The sequence below is a fragment of the Anomaloglossus baeobatrachus genome, chromosome 1 (assembly GCF_048569485.1).
Source record: "Anomaloglossus baeobatrachus isolate aAnoBae1 chromosome 1, aAnoBae1.hap1, whole genome shotgun sequence".
NCBI classification, from domain to species: domain Eukaryota; kingdom Metazoa; phylum Chordata; class Amphibia; order Anura; family Aromobatidae; genus Anomaloglossus; species Anomaloglossus baeobatrachus.
Window position 1 is genome coordinate 917,483,588 of NC_134353.1, and position 18,416 is coordinate 917,502,003.

General features: G+C 42.7%; 1 protein-coding gene across 16 annotated transcripts in view; it reads left to right on the top strand.

Annotated features, from left to right (window-relative positions):
• CELF4 (CUGBP Elav-like family member 4) overlaps positions 1 to 18,416 on the top strand; it is a 1,553,364-nt gene that overhangs the window by 1,485,314 nt on the left and 49,634 nt on the right. For 15 of the 16 annotated variants that reach the window (XM_075327668.1, XM_075327591.1, XM_075327624.1 and 12 more), the window contains one exon: positions 17,119 to 17,284. The exons of the other annotated variant lie outside the window; for it this stretch is intronic. In XM_075327668.1, the coding sequence (XP_075183783.1) occupies positions 17,119 to 17,246 (128 nt within the window). In that variant the 3' untranslated portion in view covers positions 17,247 to 17,284. The remainder of the gene's footprint in view (positions 1 to 17,118; positions 17,285 to 18,416) is intronic. 16 annotated transcript variants of the gene reach the window in all.

An 18,416-nucleotide genomic window follows, 5' to 3' on the forward strand; every position in this document is an offset into this window, starting at 1 on the left:
CTTGTTGCATCTTGTAAAAAAGTGGTTGCAGCCTGACACTCTGAGCCCGGCGCAGATGGTGGAAAGGGTAGTAGTGGATCGTTTTGTGCGCACTTTACCCGTCACCGTTCAACGGTGACCCGAGTACCCTGGACCAATTAGTGTCCCTGGTAGAGCGGCATGTGGCTACGCAGGACTTGATACGGGACACTGAGACTTTGCGTACCGCCCGTCGGTCCGGCCCCTCCAAGCCTAGGGCCAAGGACCCACCGCCGACAACAGTGCAGGAGTCCCCTACCGTCCCGCCTGAGGCCGCGGCCGCCAATCCTGAGGTCCGGAAGGTTCTGTACCCTAAACGACAACCCGTCAAGGGGGTTTCCGTCCCCATTAGATGTTGGCGGTGCCAGCGGGTAGGACATATGGAAGCCCAGTGTCCACTCACCACGGAGCCCATGGATTGTGGGGTTACCCGGCGGGGTTCAATGTATGCTCAGGTGGTGTGTACCGCTGACCTGGTCTCCCCAGAGACGGAGCCCCACTTGTGCCAAATACAGGTGAATGGATGTCCGGTTACAGGATTATTGGATTCCGGAAGCTTAGTGACCCTTGTGCGATCCACCTTGAGGGCTAAAGTAAAGGCCACAGGACGTACCGTGGGGGTGGTTTGCATACATGGGGACCGCCGAGACTATCCCACGGGGATTGTCACCATCACAGCACCTTGCGGTCAGGTGCAACATGAGGTGGGACTTCTTAACACTCTTCCTTATGACGTGATCCTAGGAAGGGATCTGCCCTATTTTTGGACTTTATGGAAGGGACCCCCTAAGTCTCCTCAGATATTGGTCAGTCCGGGACCTGAGCCCTACAATCCTGAATCCGGGACACCTGCCGTAGGGGTCCCCATGATAGGGACAGAATGTGAACCCGATAGGTCGCCACTAGAGGTATTGGCAGGAGAGGCTGAGACGGTCGAACCCATCCCGGAGTTGGAGGCGTCCCCGGATACGTTTGGGACTGCCCAACTCCAGGACCCTACATTAATACATGCCCGGAGTCGGGTGACAGTAATTGACGGGGTGGCACAGCTGCCCGGTGCCCAGGTAAGGTACCCCCATTTCGATCTTAAGCAGGATTTACTCTACCGGGTAGATGAAATACGGGGCGTGGGGGTAGAGCAGTTGGTGGTGCCCCAGCCGCATCGTCGGCGGGTCCTCGACTTGGCTCATAAACACCTGATGAGTGGCCACCTAGGGGTCAAGAAAACGCAGGAGCGAATATTGCAAAGGTTCTATTGGCCCGGAGTCTTTGGGGAGGTAAAACGGTTCTGCGAAACCTGCCCGGAGTGTCAGCTTACCGCACCCCTGACCCATTTTTGCAGTCCGTTGGTACCGTTACCCATTATAGAAGTCCCTTTTGAACGGATAGGGATGGATCTGGTGGGGCCCCTCGTAAAGTCCGCTCGAGGGCACCAACACATCCTAGTGATCGTTGACTATGCCACCCGGTATCCCGAGGCGATACCTCTCAGACATACTGCAGCAAAGCTTATAGCTCGGGAGTTGTTTGCTGTGTTCTGCCGGGTGGGGTTGCCCAAGGAGATCCTTACGGATCAGGAGAACCACATTCATGTCTAAAGTGACCAAAGAGCTATGCCGGCTACTCCAGATCAAGCAGTTGCGTACGTCTGTGTATCATCCTCAAACGGACGGTTTAGTCGAGCGTTTCAATAAAACCCTGAAAACCATGCTAAAAAGGGTAATTTCAAGAGACGGGAAAGACTGGGATATGATGCTTCCCTATTTGATGTTTGCCATCCGTGAGGTGCCACAGGCATCCACGGGGTTTTCGCCTTTTGAATTGTTATACGGGCGACATCCCCGGGGATTGTTGGACCTGGCAAAGGAAACATGGGAGCAAGAGCCCACCCCCCATAAAAGTGTGATTGAACACATTTTGGGTATGCAGAACCGCATAAGCGCGGTCATGCCAATTGTGAAGGAGCATTTACAGGAGGCTCAGGCCGCGCAAAGCGGCCGCTACAATAGACAAGCCACCGTGCGGACCTTTAAACCCGGGGATCGGGTGTTGGTATTAATCCCCACGGCGGAGAGTAAATTCCTGGCTCAGTGGCAAGGCCCCTACGAGATAAAGGAAAGAGTCGGGGTGGTTAACTATAAAGTATTGCAGCCCGGTAGGCGGAAACCTGAACAAATATACCATGTCAACCTATTAAAACCTTGGCAGGAACGGGAAAGCCTGATGGCTGTTTTTTCCCCATCTCCCTCCTCTTCGGGTCGTTCACCTCCGGCTCCAGCGACCTCCGGAGAGGACGAACCGGAAGTAAGGATTGGAGAAGCCCTCACCAAGACTCAGAGGCGAGAGGCCAGACGGTTGGTTCAGCAGAACCCCGATGTCTTCTCCGAGCTGCCCGGTAAGACCAGTCTGATACGACATGATATTGTCACCGAGCCCCACCTGAAGGTACGCCTGAAGTCATACCGGGTACCGGAGGCTCGACGACAAGCCATATCGGAGGAAGTAAAGACAATGTTACGCCTGGGGGTCATCGAAAAATCCCGGAGTGAATGGGCTAGTCCGATTGTCCTAATACCAAAACCCGATGGCTCCTTAAGGTTCTGCAATGACTTTAGGAGATTGAACGAAATATCCAAGTTCGATCTCTACCCCATGCCCAGGGTGGATTAGCTGATTGATAGGCTGGGACAGGCGCGGTATTTTACCACGCTCGACCTGACCAAGGGGTACTGGCAGGTGCCCCTGACGGAGTCCGCCAAGGAGAAAACCGCTTTTGTTACGCCGGAGGGTCTCTTCCACTATGTTGTCTTGCCTTTTGGGTTACATGGCGCTCCGGCCACGTTCCAGAGGTTGATGGACTTAGTGCTGGAACCCCACCAGGCGTATGCATCAGCGTACCTTGATGACATCATTATTTACAGCTCCGATTGGCAGACCCACTTGGAACAGGTACAAGCGGTGGTGGACGCGCTTCGAACGGCCGGATTGACAGCCAATCCCAAGAAATGTGCGTTGGGACTCACGGAAGCCCGCTACTTGGGCTACGTGATAGGCCAAGGAGTGATTAAGCCCCAAATTAACAAGGTTGAGGCGATCCAGAAGTGGCCTAGACCCCTGACCACGAAGCAGGTTAGGGCCTTCCTGGGTATCGTGGGGTACTACAGGAGGTTTGTAAAGGATTTTGCGGGACTATCAGCCCCCTTGACGGACCTTCTCAAAGGCAAGAAGTCCGTCATGGTGCGCTGGACTCCGCAGGCCGAGGACTCCTTCCGGGCCCTGAAGGGGGTCCTGTGTGGACAGCCCGTTCTCGTACACCCTGATTTCCGGAAGGAGTTCATAGTGCAGACTGACGCCTCAGAGGTCGGCCTGGGGGCAGTGCTGTCTCAGGTGGTTCAGGGGGAGGAACACCCCGTCACCTTCTTAAGTAGGAAGCTCACCACTCCCGAGCGGAATTATAGCGTAGTGGAGAAGGAGTGCCTGGCGATTAAGTGGGCCTTGGAGTCCCTACGCTATTACCTGCTGGGACGGCAGTTTCGCTTGGTGACGGATCACTCTCCCCTGGTCTGGATGAGGTCCGCCAAGGAACGGAATGCCCGGGTTACCCGGTGGTTCCTTTCTCTGCAGAACTTCCGGTTTACGGTTGAACATAGGGCCGGTAGGTTGCAGGGCAACGCCGATGCCTTGTCCCGCGGCCCGTGTTTGATGGCGGGAGTTCAACCCCGCACGCTTGAACTGAGGGGGGGGGGTATGTGAGCCTGTGACCTGGGTTATCTATGACGGCCGGTATGTCTCGCCCCGGTTGTGCTCACTCCATGATAGAAAGTACATCCACTCTAGGGTTAATGCTGTTTCCTTACAGGCTGAAGGAAGGGTTAAATGCAAACAGGAACAAGGGCAGGTGTGCCGGGTGTGAGGGAGTGAACACAACTCCCTGAGTTCTCTGCTGGAGAGGCACATGTATATTGGTGTGGACTTTTGTTTTGGACATTAAACCGTGTGCTGTGAAACTTAATGCCTGGATCCCGTGTCTTCTGCTGCGCAGCCGACCGTGCTACCTCACATAATATATATATATATATATATATATATATATATATATATATATATATATCTATCTAAGAGGAATAACAGAGGAATAGCACTACACAGAATTGTAAGAAGCGTGCTCCAGAATGATTTAATTAACACCATATACCTCCATGGTGACAGGTCCTCTTTAAAATCATCTAATTATACAGTAGATTCATCAGCATCCTTGAAAAATCTAAAGATATTCCGCTTACACTTAGGTTGAGTAAGTTGCACGGTTTCATAGTGATTGTTAAGCACATTGGAAAATGTGGTTAAATGAAGAAACATGAGAAAACTCAATAGTTTGGATAAATGGCAGAAAATAGCTCAGTGATATATCGAGCGATTCCGCTCATCCCCAAGATTGTGCACCAACGGAATCCTTAAATGTTACAATCAGAACTTTGTAGCTATCCAGTGTCCAATTAAGGATTGTCTACACTGGATAGCTTTGTAATGTAGCATTAGAGGGGTTGTCTTATCTTATTAAATTAATAACATTGCAAAGTGTTTGTAAGGACAAGCAACTTTGTAATTTACCGTATCTCTTATTAAAAATCCTTTCAATTTTGAAGAATAGAAATATTTTTAATTCTATATTTTGTTGCAAAGGTTATTGGCCACCTCTGCAGTCTATCGGAGGCGACCATTTTTCTAGACAAACGATGCTTTGACAAGCCTGGAAGCGCTGCTCTGATGCTGATCTGATCCCTAGATAATGCCAGTTCCAGTATCACTGCACTGCTCAACTGCTGCAGAAGAAAAGCTGCTTCTGATAGCATTGGAGAGCACAGTTTGTGCCAGCGGCTCAGTCATACCCCGGCCCAAACTGTCAATCATCAGGAGTAGAAAAAGGACAGAAGACGTGTCCACTCCGCGCTGCTGCTGAAGACTTTCCAAATGAAGATCCAGGACTCACCAGTCAAAATAAGTGGGTTTTATTCAACATTTTTCAAAGCCATTACAAGGAGCTTTTTCAGGACAAGAACCACAGTGCTTCTCCCCTGAAGAAGAGCTTGTAATGGCTTTGAAACGCATTGTATAAAAAACACTTATTTCCCTTGATGTGTCATAGATCTTCATTTAGAGGGTCTTTAGCAGCAGCACGGAGTGGACCTCTCTTCTGTCTTTTTTCTACTCCTGATGAGTGACAGTTTGGGCTGGGGACATGACTGAGGCGCTGGCCTGAACCACAGTGGTTCTTTTCCTGAAGAAGAAGCTTGTAATGGCTCTGAAATTAATTGAATGACACCCCCTTATCTCCACTGGCATGTCCTGGATCTTCCTTTGGAAAGTCTTCAGCAGCAGCGTGGAGCGGACACATCTTCTGTTCTTTTTCTTCATTGTCTGTACTGTCCTGTGCACTCGTCTATCTGCAGCAGATGCTCCATTATTAAGCGCATGTCTTATGTGTCACACAATTTGAAAAAATGAACGTACCTCTTCCTCTTTTCCTCCTTTCATACCAGATATGACATTATTTTGCACCTTTGTTCCTTAGTGTTCTTTCATAATCACCATGAGTGTGGGAGAACACGAAATGGTGTGCTCCTGAAGATAAGATCCTGAGCCAACGCCTTTAAATCTGGGACAATAATGTTTCCATGTATTGATAGCAAAAAGAAAACTTGAAAATGGATGAAAGTGATATTTTCCTTTATCACTATCATTAATTATCTACCGTAATATATTTCCTTTTGTAAGGAGGCTGTTTCAATACGCCTTGATAGATGCCATACATATTAGATGACTGTCCAGAGTTCACATCAAAGGTTAGCACTCACCGGATGGCTTAAAAACACTTCTTTATTTCATCTGTAGAAACAGACTGGTGGGAAGGGGCATGCGGGGTGGAATGTGAATGATGGCAGCCGTTTCGTGCGTACATTCTCGCTTCGACAGGTCCTCTTGTATGAGGTCACATTGATGTGTGTATGGATCGTTGCACAATACCGTCTTTGGTGCCGGACTCTTTACATGTTTACATTAGATGACTATCTGCTGAACTATGTTTTGGCCAGTCGTTCAGCCAACAACCATCTCAACCGACTCCTCCATACACATGCTCATTCACCCAAGCGCTCCTGTATTTTCTATGAAAAAGCTGACATGTTGACCCACGACTTATCTCTAGGAGAACAATGCAATATCTGAAATCTGACATGCCCAATTGAAATTTCCTCCAACGATCAGCCGACCAGCTAATACACATTAGATAGTCGACCGAAGCCTTCAATATTAGTAGGATTGGCCAACAATAACCTAATGAGACGTTATAGGATAGGATCTCCTGCCATAGTCCAGATTAGAGGTCTCTCCCGACCCGAGCGTGACAGCTTCATATATTTCTATGAAGCTGTCATACTCTGGTGGGAAGACCCGCGGCCAGTCCGTGTATTGAGATCATACCGAAATCCACAGACGTCAGCATGAGCCCACACCCATCCACCTAGTATTTTTGTTTGATTGAGCGGCACATAATACTCATTTTATATTTACAGCCAGTACGTGCTGAATGTAAAGAACTGGTTAACTTCATAAAAACATCAACCAAATGAAAAATGTTCAGCGTGAGAAGATGAGAAGAGGAAGAGGGTAGAAGCTGCTGAGGGACATGTAACATTTAACCTCCTCGTAGTACAAGGGAACATTCTCGTGCAGGAAATGTCAGGATGCTCGCCCCTAGACAAGATTCACGCTGAGCAGAGCTCACACATTTTTTAAGAAAGGATATGTATTGATGCCTATAGAATATAAGGAATGCAACAAAAACGAGATTTAGGAATCAGTTCTTCCAATGAATATATAGATATGAAGGTTACATGCTCACCCCCGATTACTAGTTACGTCTCATAACTTCAACCCAATGCGTGAAAGTGACAATAGTCCAAGGGATTTATGGATTATATTTGACTTGTCCTTAGGATAGGCCATTGATCTATGGTCTGTGAGGGTCCTACCTGCCTAGATTCTTCATGCTCACCACACAGTAGTGTGTCGCGGGCTCTTTATTGCACAGCTATCAAGGTATGTTCGGTGGAGGACTAAATACTACAGTCCATTAGGAACTAAAAGCAATTCAGTGATATTTAAAGGGAATTTGTCAGCAGATTTTTGCTATGTAATCTGAGAGCAGTATGATGTAAAGGCCAAGACCCCGATTCCAGAGAGGTGTCACTGGCTAGTCTGCATGCTGTCATTTTGATACAATCACTATTTTCTCTCCCCGCCCACACCACCAGTTAACAGCATTCTGTCATTGTACAGTGTACACAGATAACTGCCAATCACTGGAGGGAGAGGGATTACAAGAGTAAGATGACTAGGAGACACGAGACACCTAGTCCTGTAGTGATAATCTCCTGCTGATAAAATACTGATTTTATTGAAACAGAAACACAGTCCAGTAAGTGACATCACTGGAATCAGGGTTTCTTCCCCCACATGATCATGCTCTTAGATTGCATAGCAAAAACCTGCTGACAGATTCACCTTAAGGGGCTCCTGAAAGTAGAATCCCCACCAATCATACTGTACACTGTGGTATCCTAAGGAGAGACTATCAATTCAACTGGTAATGAGTTATTATGCATAGTTTTTACCATTTACATGGTTATGAAATATTAATTTTGCTCAACCAAATCTGTTGCCAAACACTCTTGCTTAATGGGAGATTATACTTCTTTAGAGATTGTGAGGAAAAGCAATACCGGAAGTTTCTATGCTTTAAATGGAAAATGTCAGACTGATGAAATATTGTTATTAATCATGAGCTGTTAAATTAATTAATATAAATGGATTTTATGCATTTTAGGGGTTTTACATTTTGAACGTTTAATTTTTCTTTAAAATAGGTTCTAATTGCATTCCCACAACATAGTGAAGGAACATACTAATTACTTTATGCTTAATGCAGAACCTCAGGGGCAGAGCATGGCAAAAAAAAAACAATGAAAGAATCTGTGTGTTGCTCCGCCCTCGCAGAGCTGCGTATAGGCATAACACAAAGTGTATGAAAACTATTGGATCTTTAACAATTGATACATTAATGAAAAGCTTGGATACACCAGTATTGAGAAATAACTGCTAATTACCTTTGCAATTTAGACACATTTTGCACATACGCCATGTCTCCACTATAGGATACTAAAGATGACGCCACAGTTCACATTTATGAATCACTACACAGAGCAGGTCTTCCATGACAAGGAAGACCTTTGCATCCAAAGGAAATGATGAGGGGTTGTGGGTGGGAGGGTGAAAAATGGGATTTGTTGTTCTTGATGTTTTTTTTAACTGGTGTGCTGTGGTGACGTGGTGATGTGGCGTAATTCTATACTGAGGTGGATTTAGTGATGTGCCGTGCTGTGTAGTCACAGTGGACTGTGTTTCCATTTCTGTGATTTGAAGGCCATCCTTTATTGCAGCACCAGTAGATTAAAATATTAACTAATATATTATTATTTTTGAGTATTGTTATTGACAATTGACTATTTTTACAATTTACTTCATCAGCCGTGAATATATCAAACATTGAAAATGAAAAATTTAAAATTTGAGGATGAAGGCCATCACCAAGAATAGCTTTGCAGATTGTTATTTATTCTTAATAACATTGACCAAATCAAGACTAAGGCCCCAAAAAATGTTGCATGGGATTCTTATTGAAGGGAACACTGTAGTAAGTTGTGCCAAATGCTTTGAGATGAGTGCGCCTCTTTATTGAATTTGGAGCCATGTGCCAATGCCAGAAATGGGACCCCAGTCAGGGACAGGTGGTGTACATTTCTGTAACCTTGTGGCGTAAATAATGAAGAATCTATGAGATGTCTTTGACCACGCCTCATCCCATTGAAGCTCCATCAAATTTTTGAAAAAGTGGAGAAACTTAGCCAGGGCTGGCGACTTAAGAAAGCCAAAAGTCACAATAAATTGGCACAAATTTGAGGTGCACAAAAATTTTGAGACATTTTAAGAAGTTTTACACCAGAACTTTGGATGAATCAATGCCATAATGTTCTACCATCCATATTATTGTATGGCAGTTCCATTATTATTGTACAAATTTCAAATATTTTATGCTTTTAAACTTCTTTTGGACACCTCACAATTTTTAATTTTCTTCGATATTTTGTCACCAGATAGGTGACTTAAAAATTCTCATCATTGGTGAAACATCTATCCAGCTATGGATGTCTTGAGACACATCTTATCGATTTCATAATCGGTACAAGCAATTTAAGAAAAAGTTTAGAGTTATTGCCAAGAGGCTTTCCTTTATTGAAGATGTCTGTGGTCCAAAAGCTTGGGTGCACACATTCAGACTTAACTCTAGAAATATTCCAGGTTTTGAGAGATCTACTGAATCTCCCAATTTTCCATCTATCAAACGAAATTCCACAATTGTTATCTCTCTCCTTACCAACAAAAAATTAAATTAAGCTGCTTTAAAATCATTTCGCAAAAATAAATTTAGAAATTCACTTGTCAAATTTAACGATGGCCATAGATCAGTGGCTATATCCAACTTATCTTCACCATGGATTATACATTCATACTAAACTCTTTTTAATTATAGTAGACTTTTCCAGTATTGACTTTTATCAACCTCCTCTCACCGAAGGCTTTAATATTTATATTTTTCACTCCGAAATCATTTTGTGAAGAACAATTCTTTAACTTAGTTCTCAAAGTGACCAAAAATGAACAATTATCTCAAAAACATTAATGATCCAACTTTGGAACTTTAAACTTTAGATCTCTCTTCTTCTGAAATTATTTTATTAAGATAAAATCTGCAACAATTGAATTTGAATTGCAACTTTTGACAGAGGCACCAAGGCCAAACAATACATTTTAGATGGCTGCTGGCCAAATAATGCTTCTGCCGATGGCTATATAAAAAAACACTCACATACAGAGGAGCACTGGCTCGGCCGCCGCTTCTGTGTTCTCTATGAGAAAGCTGATGACTGACACATCAGCCAGTGGCTTATCTCAGGGAAAACAATGCAATCGGCATTTCTCATAACCACCAGTTGGCCGGTGCCCCCATACACATTAGATTGTTTGGTGAACCCATTAGTGAGTTCAGCCAACTTTAGTCTAATGTGCATGGGGGCCTTAATGGTTGGTAAGACATCTGCCTAACTTTAGACCTCTCATATCTCAGTGAACTCTATAGTGATATGACTAGGTATGTTGCTTACATTTTGGAAAAGGTCTTTAGTAAGATGAGCTAATTGTTTCACACAACTCCAGTACACAGTCCAGGTCAGTACACAGTCGGAGATGCGTGATCAACATCTCATGACCACCAGTCGGCCGGTACCCCCATACACATTAGATTGTTGGCCGAACCCATCAATATTAGTGGATTCAGCCAACTTTAGTCTAATGTGTATGGAGGCCTTAATGGTTGGTGAGACAACTGCCCAACTTTGGACCTCTCGTATGTTGGTGAAAGCCATAGGGATAAGACTAGTTATTTAGTAAGATGAGCTAATTGTTTCACACAACTCCAGTACACAGTCCAGGTCAGTACACAGTCGGAGATGCGTGATCAACATCTCATGATCACCAGTTGGTCGGTACCCCCATACACAGATTGTTGGCTGAACCCATCAATATTAGTAGATTCAGCCAACTTTGGTCTAATGTGTATGGAGGCCTTAAGGGTTGGTGAGACAACTGCCCAACTTTGGACCTCTCGTATGTTGGTGAAAGCCATAGGGATAAGACTAGTTATATTTCCTACATTTTGGAAAAGATCTTTAGTAGAGATGAGTTAATTGCTTCACACAACCCCGATCTACAGTCAAGGACAGTTGTCCCCAGCTGCACAAATTTCCTCACCCTATGGGATCCCAGGCTTGGCTTATAATTTGTTGGACTGGTGAAATATCAACTCACCTGTACACCGCATGACACACAGATGATGTCACAACAGGCAGCCAAAATAAATGCTTCTGCGGGAAACTCTAACTCAGTAAATTCAAGTAGCTCCTGTCCACAACTAGAAAGCACTGACCTGGACCATGGACCATTGTTACACAAAGTTATTCCCATAGCGCTAGTCTTCAGCTCAAAAGCACATTTCTTTCCTTTAGATGTGGTCATTATCTACCTTGTCCACAAATCAATTTTCACCTAGTATTTAACTTGGGCCCTACATTCAGAACATGTATGGCCAGCCCCACCACTCATTGATAAACAACCATGCTACTTTTCTCCAGGACTAATAACGCAATTAGTAGTTTCTACATTTGAATAAAAACAAGTAGCACTATAACTCTTTCCCACAGCTTTGTATTGTTCAGCACGGCCTGAAATGAGCCGAGCCGAATGACAAATAGACCCCAACAAATGCCAATACTTTCCTCATTTGTTTTTAATAAGGCTGGCACAGTCTCTGGCATCTGAGCCGGTGATACATAGCCCACTGCTTCCTTTGTGAAAGTGCACTGGATCCTGTTTTGTAGGTTGCATAAAATTTTGAAAGACACAGCGGAGAAATAGAAAAGCTTACGATGGGCCAACAATAAGTAAAACGGGCCAAGAAAAAAAGGGTAGGAAACGATGCAGGTCGTTGTGGTTATCTGCAGCCGGATGATTAATCTTTAGACTCCGGTCCCACCCCAAAAAATGCAGAAAACAGTCAATGCAATTAGCCACGAGGGAAGACTCTTACAAAACATGTTAGGCGTGCAAGCAATTTCTCATTTGCAAACCATAATTAATTTGATGTTTAGATTAATTTCTTATGTTCTCCCAAAGGTGCAATGAAGGCATTTTTCCGTTACAATGAAGTTGATGGCTTATTGGGAAAATAAATCTAAATGACAGTTATGCTACTGACTTTAACCGAGACTTTAACACTGGCCAAACAGTCTCTAAACATTATATAAAAAGTAGATAAAATTAGTATCATGTTGAGTAACCCATTGCTGGATCTTTATTGTAGTTCAATCCATTTAAAGCAAAAAGACAATACAGACTGAACGCTTGTAATTATGTTACAACCGGCTAAACTATTTTGAAACCAGTGGTATATTGTAAAAAAATAGTTAGGAGAAAGTAAATTATAGTTTTCAAGTTTGAAGGTAGACCATCGAGTTCAAACCATAACTAAGATGAGTATATGAATTAATTTATGGACTCAAACATCAACTTTTTGAATCTTTTGCTCCTTTTCATCATCAAAAATGCTCAACTAGAAATTTACCAAATTAACGGGAACCTGTCAGGTACAATATGCACCCAGAACCACAAGCAGTTCTGGTTGCATATTTCTACTCCCTGCCTAACCGTCCCTGTATATATTAGCATAGATAAAGAGATCTTTAGTAAAATTAATTCTAAAGATCCTTTATGATATGCTAATGAGGCCAGGGACTAGTCCCAAGGGCGTTACTTCCTCCTACTAGTCCGCTCTCTTAGCATGTTAGCACACCCACAGGGGCGTGCTAACATGCTGTTCACTGCCTATTACCCAGCATCATCGGCGGTGACGCCCGTACCTGTTTCCATTGTCACCATCTCAGACGCCGGATTTAGGCTCAGTGCGCATGATCAGAAGTCCCCGGCACTTCTGGTCATGCGCACTAGACCTCTCTGAAGCTGGTATATGTACACCCAGCTTCATACTGCTCATGACCGGAAGTGCGGTAACTTTTTATCATGCACACTGAGCCTAAACCCGGCATTTGATGCGGTGACAATGGACTCAGGTACGTATGTCACTACCGATGACGCTGGGCAATGGACATTGAATAGCATGTTAGCACGCCCCTGTGGACGTACTAACATGCTAAGAGGGCAGCTAGTCGGGGGAAGTAATGCCCATGATACTAGTTCCTGCACTCATTAGCAATAGAGGTGTGCTAACATGCTAAGAGGGGAAAATAACATGCTAAGAGGGCAGACTAGTCGGGGAAAATAATGCCCTTGAGAGTACTCCCTGCGCTCATTAGCATAGGATAAAAAATCTTTAGAAATACTTTTTCTAAAGCTCTCTATATCTATGCTAGTGTATAGAGGTACAGTTAGGCAAGGATTAGCAATATGTACCCAGAACTGCTCTTGGTTCTGGCTGCAATATTGCACCTAACAGGTTTCCTTTAACAAAGAGAATGATAATATATGAAATAGTCAGGCAATAGCATATTGCGATTAATTCCATATACCCAACAGTGTCGCTAGTGGCAATTATTTCAGAAATGCCCATTCTAAAATGGACCATTATTATTGGCCATTATTATTACTTTCAGAACATACCAAAAATTCAATTTCTTTGTTCTTGTTTCCAATGCCCAATCTTGGAAGAAAAAAGTAAAGGGATCAGGGTTCACAAAGAAATTGGGTATCGGATTAATTTCCTTAGTGTTTGCGCTGGACACTTGTTCAAAACAATGTTACACTATTATTAGAGCTCTCTCACTCTGCCATATTTTCAGTTTGAGTACGATCCGACAAAACATCTGATCGCACTTGGACCAATGCTATCCTTTGAGGCCGAGCTTGTCCAATTTTTCTCAATCCTCTCCTCATTCAAGAAAATTGGATAACTCTACGATCATACTTTGATCAGAATTTGATCCGAATGTAATCTGCATAATTGGTAGAGATGGGTGAATAGTAAATATTTGTGTTCGGATTATTCGGAACGAATCCCAAAGTGCTTTTCCGGTATTTGTCAACCCAACGCAAGTCAATGGGGATCCAGAGCATATTTCTTGCAGTGACAAATACTGGTAAGCATTATGCGAATACAAATACTTACTATTCACTCATCACTAATAATTAGTCCAATTCTCTCAGATGAGAGAATACATGGTCATCCTAGCCTCAGTCTGAGCAGCCTCATCCTGACATTGGGCATACTACTTTTGATCGACCATGCTCCATTATAAATTCCCATTCGACAGCCAAAACCATCCTTACAACTGTGCTGAACCATTGCAAAATTATCATATACGCACAACCCACACTGCTCTTATAGGAAAAAAACCCCACAATATTACAAAGGACATAGGATAAGAATTCAAGCTTCAGGGTGATAGATCGCAGTTCATATCAGTTTTAGAGGTTGACCCAATCTTTTAAAGACCACCTCTAGTAGAAAATGAAAGTTGTTTTTCAACAACAATTTTTGGGTTGAGGGTAACCATATTGAAAGAAAAGTATCTTCTTAAAAGTTTACCATTAGTATAGTACAGTTAAGACATTACCACCAAGTACAACTAATCCCTTGAGCACCTATTCCTTTTTACCGAAGTTTGAATGCTTAAATATTGCTTCATGTGGTCCACTGTGGAGCAAACAGAATTTCCAACAGGTGTCTTGGCAGCTCAAAAATTAAGAAATTCAGTTATTTTTCAGGTTAATGACTAAAAAGAAACGATGACTTCAGTAAGTAACTTTGGAGCGAGTGTGCAGGTGTTTCTATTGTTCATGCCGTTAAAAGAGAAATCAGGCAGAAACCCTTGGCTGAACAGTATGGTTCAGGTTAGAAGGCCAAGAACTACTCCATGCGGAAAATGTACGTTCCACTGTGCCAAATGGTTAAAAGTACAATTTTGATAACTTCCCTCACAATCTGCTAAGTCTTCTTATCAGAAGTTCTCTCCACTATTTTTTTTTTACTTATTAATTTCACAATTATGGAAAATTAATTCTACAATATTTGATAGAATACCCCATAAAAAAACTAAAGCTCTCCAGGTAGATACTGATGGACTCCTACTGTTTATGCCATATTATTTACATTATTAGTTATGATAAAAAATGTCAGTGGGCTAATTTACCTAGAGTCAGGCATTACAGCTTCCTAATTTGGTCTACTTCTTCATGCTAAACTCATTGTAAAACTAATGGAAGAAAATTACACCTTCCTAAGAGCCCCTACACTTTGTGGTGGCATAGCAGATGACAGAGTTTGTGTCCTTCAATGATGGATGACTTATTATAGATCGCAACCATAACTCAACTACTTTCTCTCTGAGTGAAGGTTCAGTTTGTTGCCATGGTCCTAGATTTAGATTCCCTAGACAAGGAGAACTACTTTGTCGGTGCAGCGCTGGAACTCAATGCTGATGTTCCCGACTCCCACATTTTTAGATCCATCAAAGCTGAAGTTAACATTTAGTAGTTTTCTGCATCACTTTTGAGTTATATCTTGTTGATTTTTTTTAAAGGGGTTGTCCCACCATTATAACTAACCAAAGAAGAGCTGATAAGTGGGCTGATCAGTGGGCATCCGCTACTGATCACAGCACAACCTGATCATTCATCTTATATGAGTGCTGCTGTTGCCTTCATTGTTTACGGGACTAGCGGTGGAAATCAGTAGGTGACAAATCTGTCACATGCTCCCCACAAAATTAGCTATATATTTAGCAAAAATCTCTGAGATCACCTCATTCACAATCTCTTTTCCTCTTTGCACTCCGTTGCTCCATTTCAAAGATATTCCCATTTGTTTCTTCTAGAGTGCACTATGTGAAGTTTCTTCTTGCAGCACAATTAGACATTACAGATGAGCTGACTAAATGAAGTTTGGTTCGGCGAGTTCAGGTGGACGTTAGATAAAGTTTGCTTTGGGACCTGGACTTGACCTGAAACCCAATTGAAGTCAGTAGTTGGGCAGTTCCGCCCAAATGCAGCCAGCCGAATCCGAACTCTGTTTGCTTTTTGTAAATTTTGTGTTTGATACGAACACCACACATCGAACCTCGGGTTTAATCATCTCTACTGAACATTTCTTAACAGTCTTCTCTGGGAGCATGTGTTATTATCCCTCCCTCTCTGATACTACCAAATACACAGCTAAGCAGTTTATCTAGTAGTCTCAGATGCTGCTGAGCTATGATTGGTAATATCTGGGTGGATGGGATGAAAGCACATTCTACCGGTGAAGACCGTGAAGAAACGCCCAGTTGCACTACACATAGAGATGTCACATACTGCGCTCCGGAAGAAACAAATGAGAATAACTGCAAAGGAGCGACGCAGCGTAAAATGGAAAAGGGTGGCAGAATCGAGGGAGTTCAGAGATTTTTAAAAGGTATCTTACTCATTTTTTTTTACAAAGTGACAGGTCCTAATTTAGGGTAAAGGTGCCATTTCTGGACACTATTATGAAATGAAAAATCTTAGCAGTGACACAGTCCATCTTGCCGTTAGAATCTAGAATTTATTGAAAGGGGTTGTCTCAAGTAAGTAACCCCAGTCTAAAGTTTGGAACCCCATTTATTAGTCCAGCTACATGGGTCCTTGGGGTGCTAGACAGCCATTCATCTGAATGTGTGCCACGTAATACATATTTTTTTAGGTAATAATCGTTCCATGAAAATGTCTAGTGTCACTCTAATCTAAAAAAGTGATACTCAAATCTAAAAGTGGTCTTCTCCAAGGAGACATTTAATACCTTGAAAAGAAAAGGATCCCATAAACCCTACAATTTTAGATTTTAGTTATGAAAGCCCATTTATGTCATTGGATGTTTTGTCTCTATATAATAAAAGGAACATTATTGTCCGTAGAGATGGCCGTAGACATCCATCTCTATTCTTACTTCTTCAATTGTAGACTTCAAGACTTGTTCATCAGTAGATAGTGTCTCGTATCTTTTTTTTATAGTCATTGATTATTGCTTGAAGCTGGAAATTATTAGTATTTGTTAATTTCAGGAGTAGAATTGTTAAAAAAAAGAGGAGAATGAGAATTATGCTACAATCTCCAGAGAAAACATTGCATAATATTCACCAACTCATCCTATATCACTTTAACATGTGTTTCTTCCCTTTTTGCTGATTGTAAATTTCTGAGAGGGTGATAATTTTGGATTTGTTGCTAAAGTTATCTTAATTATAGGTGCTGCTTTGTAGGATATGCAAAGTATTGTAATTTATCCATCTTTCATCTATATATATTCCTCCCCATGGTCATTCTTAATGGTATCGCTCTATGTGTATCGTCCCCGGTAGCCTTCGGCTTGTTAAGCCCCCACATTGCTTCATGTTTTGACAGGTTTTGTGAGTTTTGACAATCCTGCCAGTGCCCAGGCTGCCATACAGGCTATGAATGGCTTTCAAATTGGCATGAAGAGGCTTAAAGTGCAGCTGAAGAGGCCGAAAGATGCCAACCGCCCTTACTGAGACATTTCAGGAGCCGCGGGATACAAGGACTAGCACAGGTAGGTAACCAAGAAAAAACTGGAAAAAGAAGCGTACAAAAAAGTTTATTTATGACTTTTTATTGGGTGAAGGGTATGCGCTGTCCAATCTTGGTTGCCGAGACCCTCAGAAGATATTGCAATGTATCTGAGAGCACATGGGTTTTTTGCCTTCTTCTGGATCAACATGTTAGGTTAGGTCATGGGTTGAACTCAATGGACTTAAGTTTGCCTTCAGCTTTAAACACTATGAAACTATTAAACATGGTAGTCCTATATGATACGCCTTTGTTTAGCATTAGTTTAACCAGCATATACTCTTCTCATGGACAGGCGATGCTGGAAATGTGTCTGGCCAACATTGTTATATTATGTAAGCATGGCAATTTATCAGTGGCTGATGGGTTGGAACACTCACCTCTCCCTCAGATGAAACATTTCGAATGAGGAAAGTGTGAATGTTGCAGTCCATCAGCAGCTACCGGTAGGCTCCACCGCTCATGTAACATCCCAAGTCATCCAAGCGCTAGTAGACACAGTGCCAACATCAATGGAATGGCACCTGTCCTGGAGGTGAGTATATGATGTTATTTATTTTACATAGGGGACAGTTTTTTTGAGAATGGGTTACTGGATAACCCATGTAATAACTACTGGTTGAAATGGTACAATAGTCTTATGAATAGGGTTATCAACCAGTATGGTCATCTTACTTGGATTGTTATTTCCAAACATAATTGCCTGACAGACCTTAGACCATGTCTTTATCTGTCTTGCTCTTCCACATTTTTTTGTTAAAAATATATAATTTAGTCAAGAACTTCTTCATTATAGGCAATTTTTGAGTGTTAACTAGACAATAGTTTTTATACCAATGACTATAGCACCAGAAGCTGGAAAACCCCATTGGAAATTGTGTAACAGAACCTTCACCATTTTTCATTTTGATTGAAAGGGTTCAGAAAAGAATATGAGATTCAGGGGATGACTTTTGGGCCAACATTCATGACATAAGACATTGAGAAATCTACGTCCAAAAGAGAGGCCATTCTTTATTTTTGTCCGGTGCTCAAAGGACCTCGCACATTTTTTTCCTCTGCTTGGTTTGTTTATGTAAGTGACCTCTTTCAGTTGATGTATGTCAGTGAGGAAA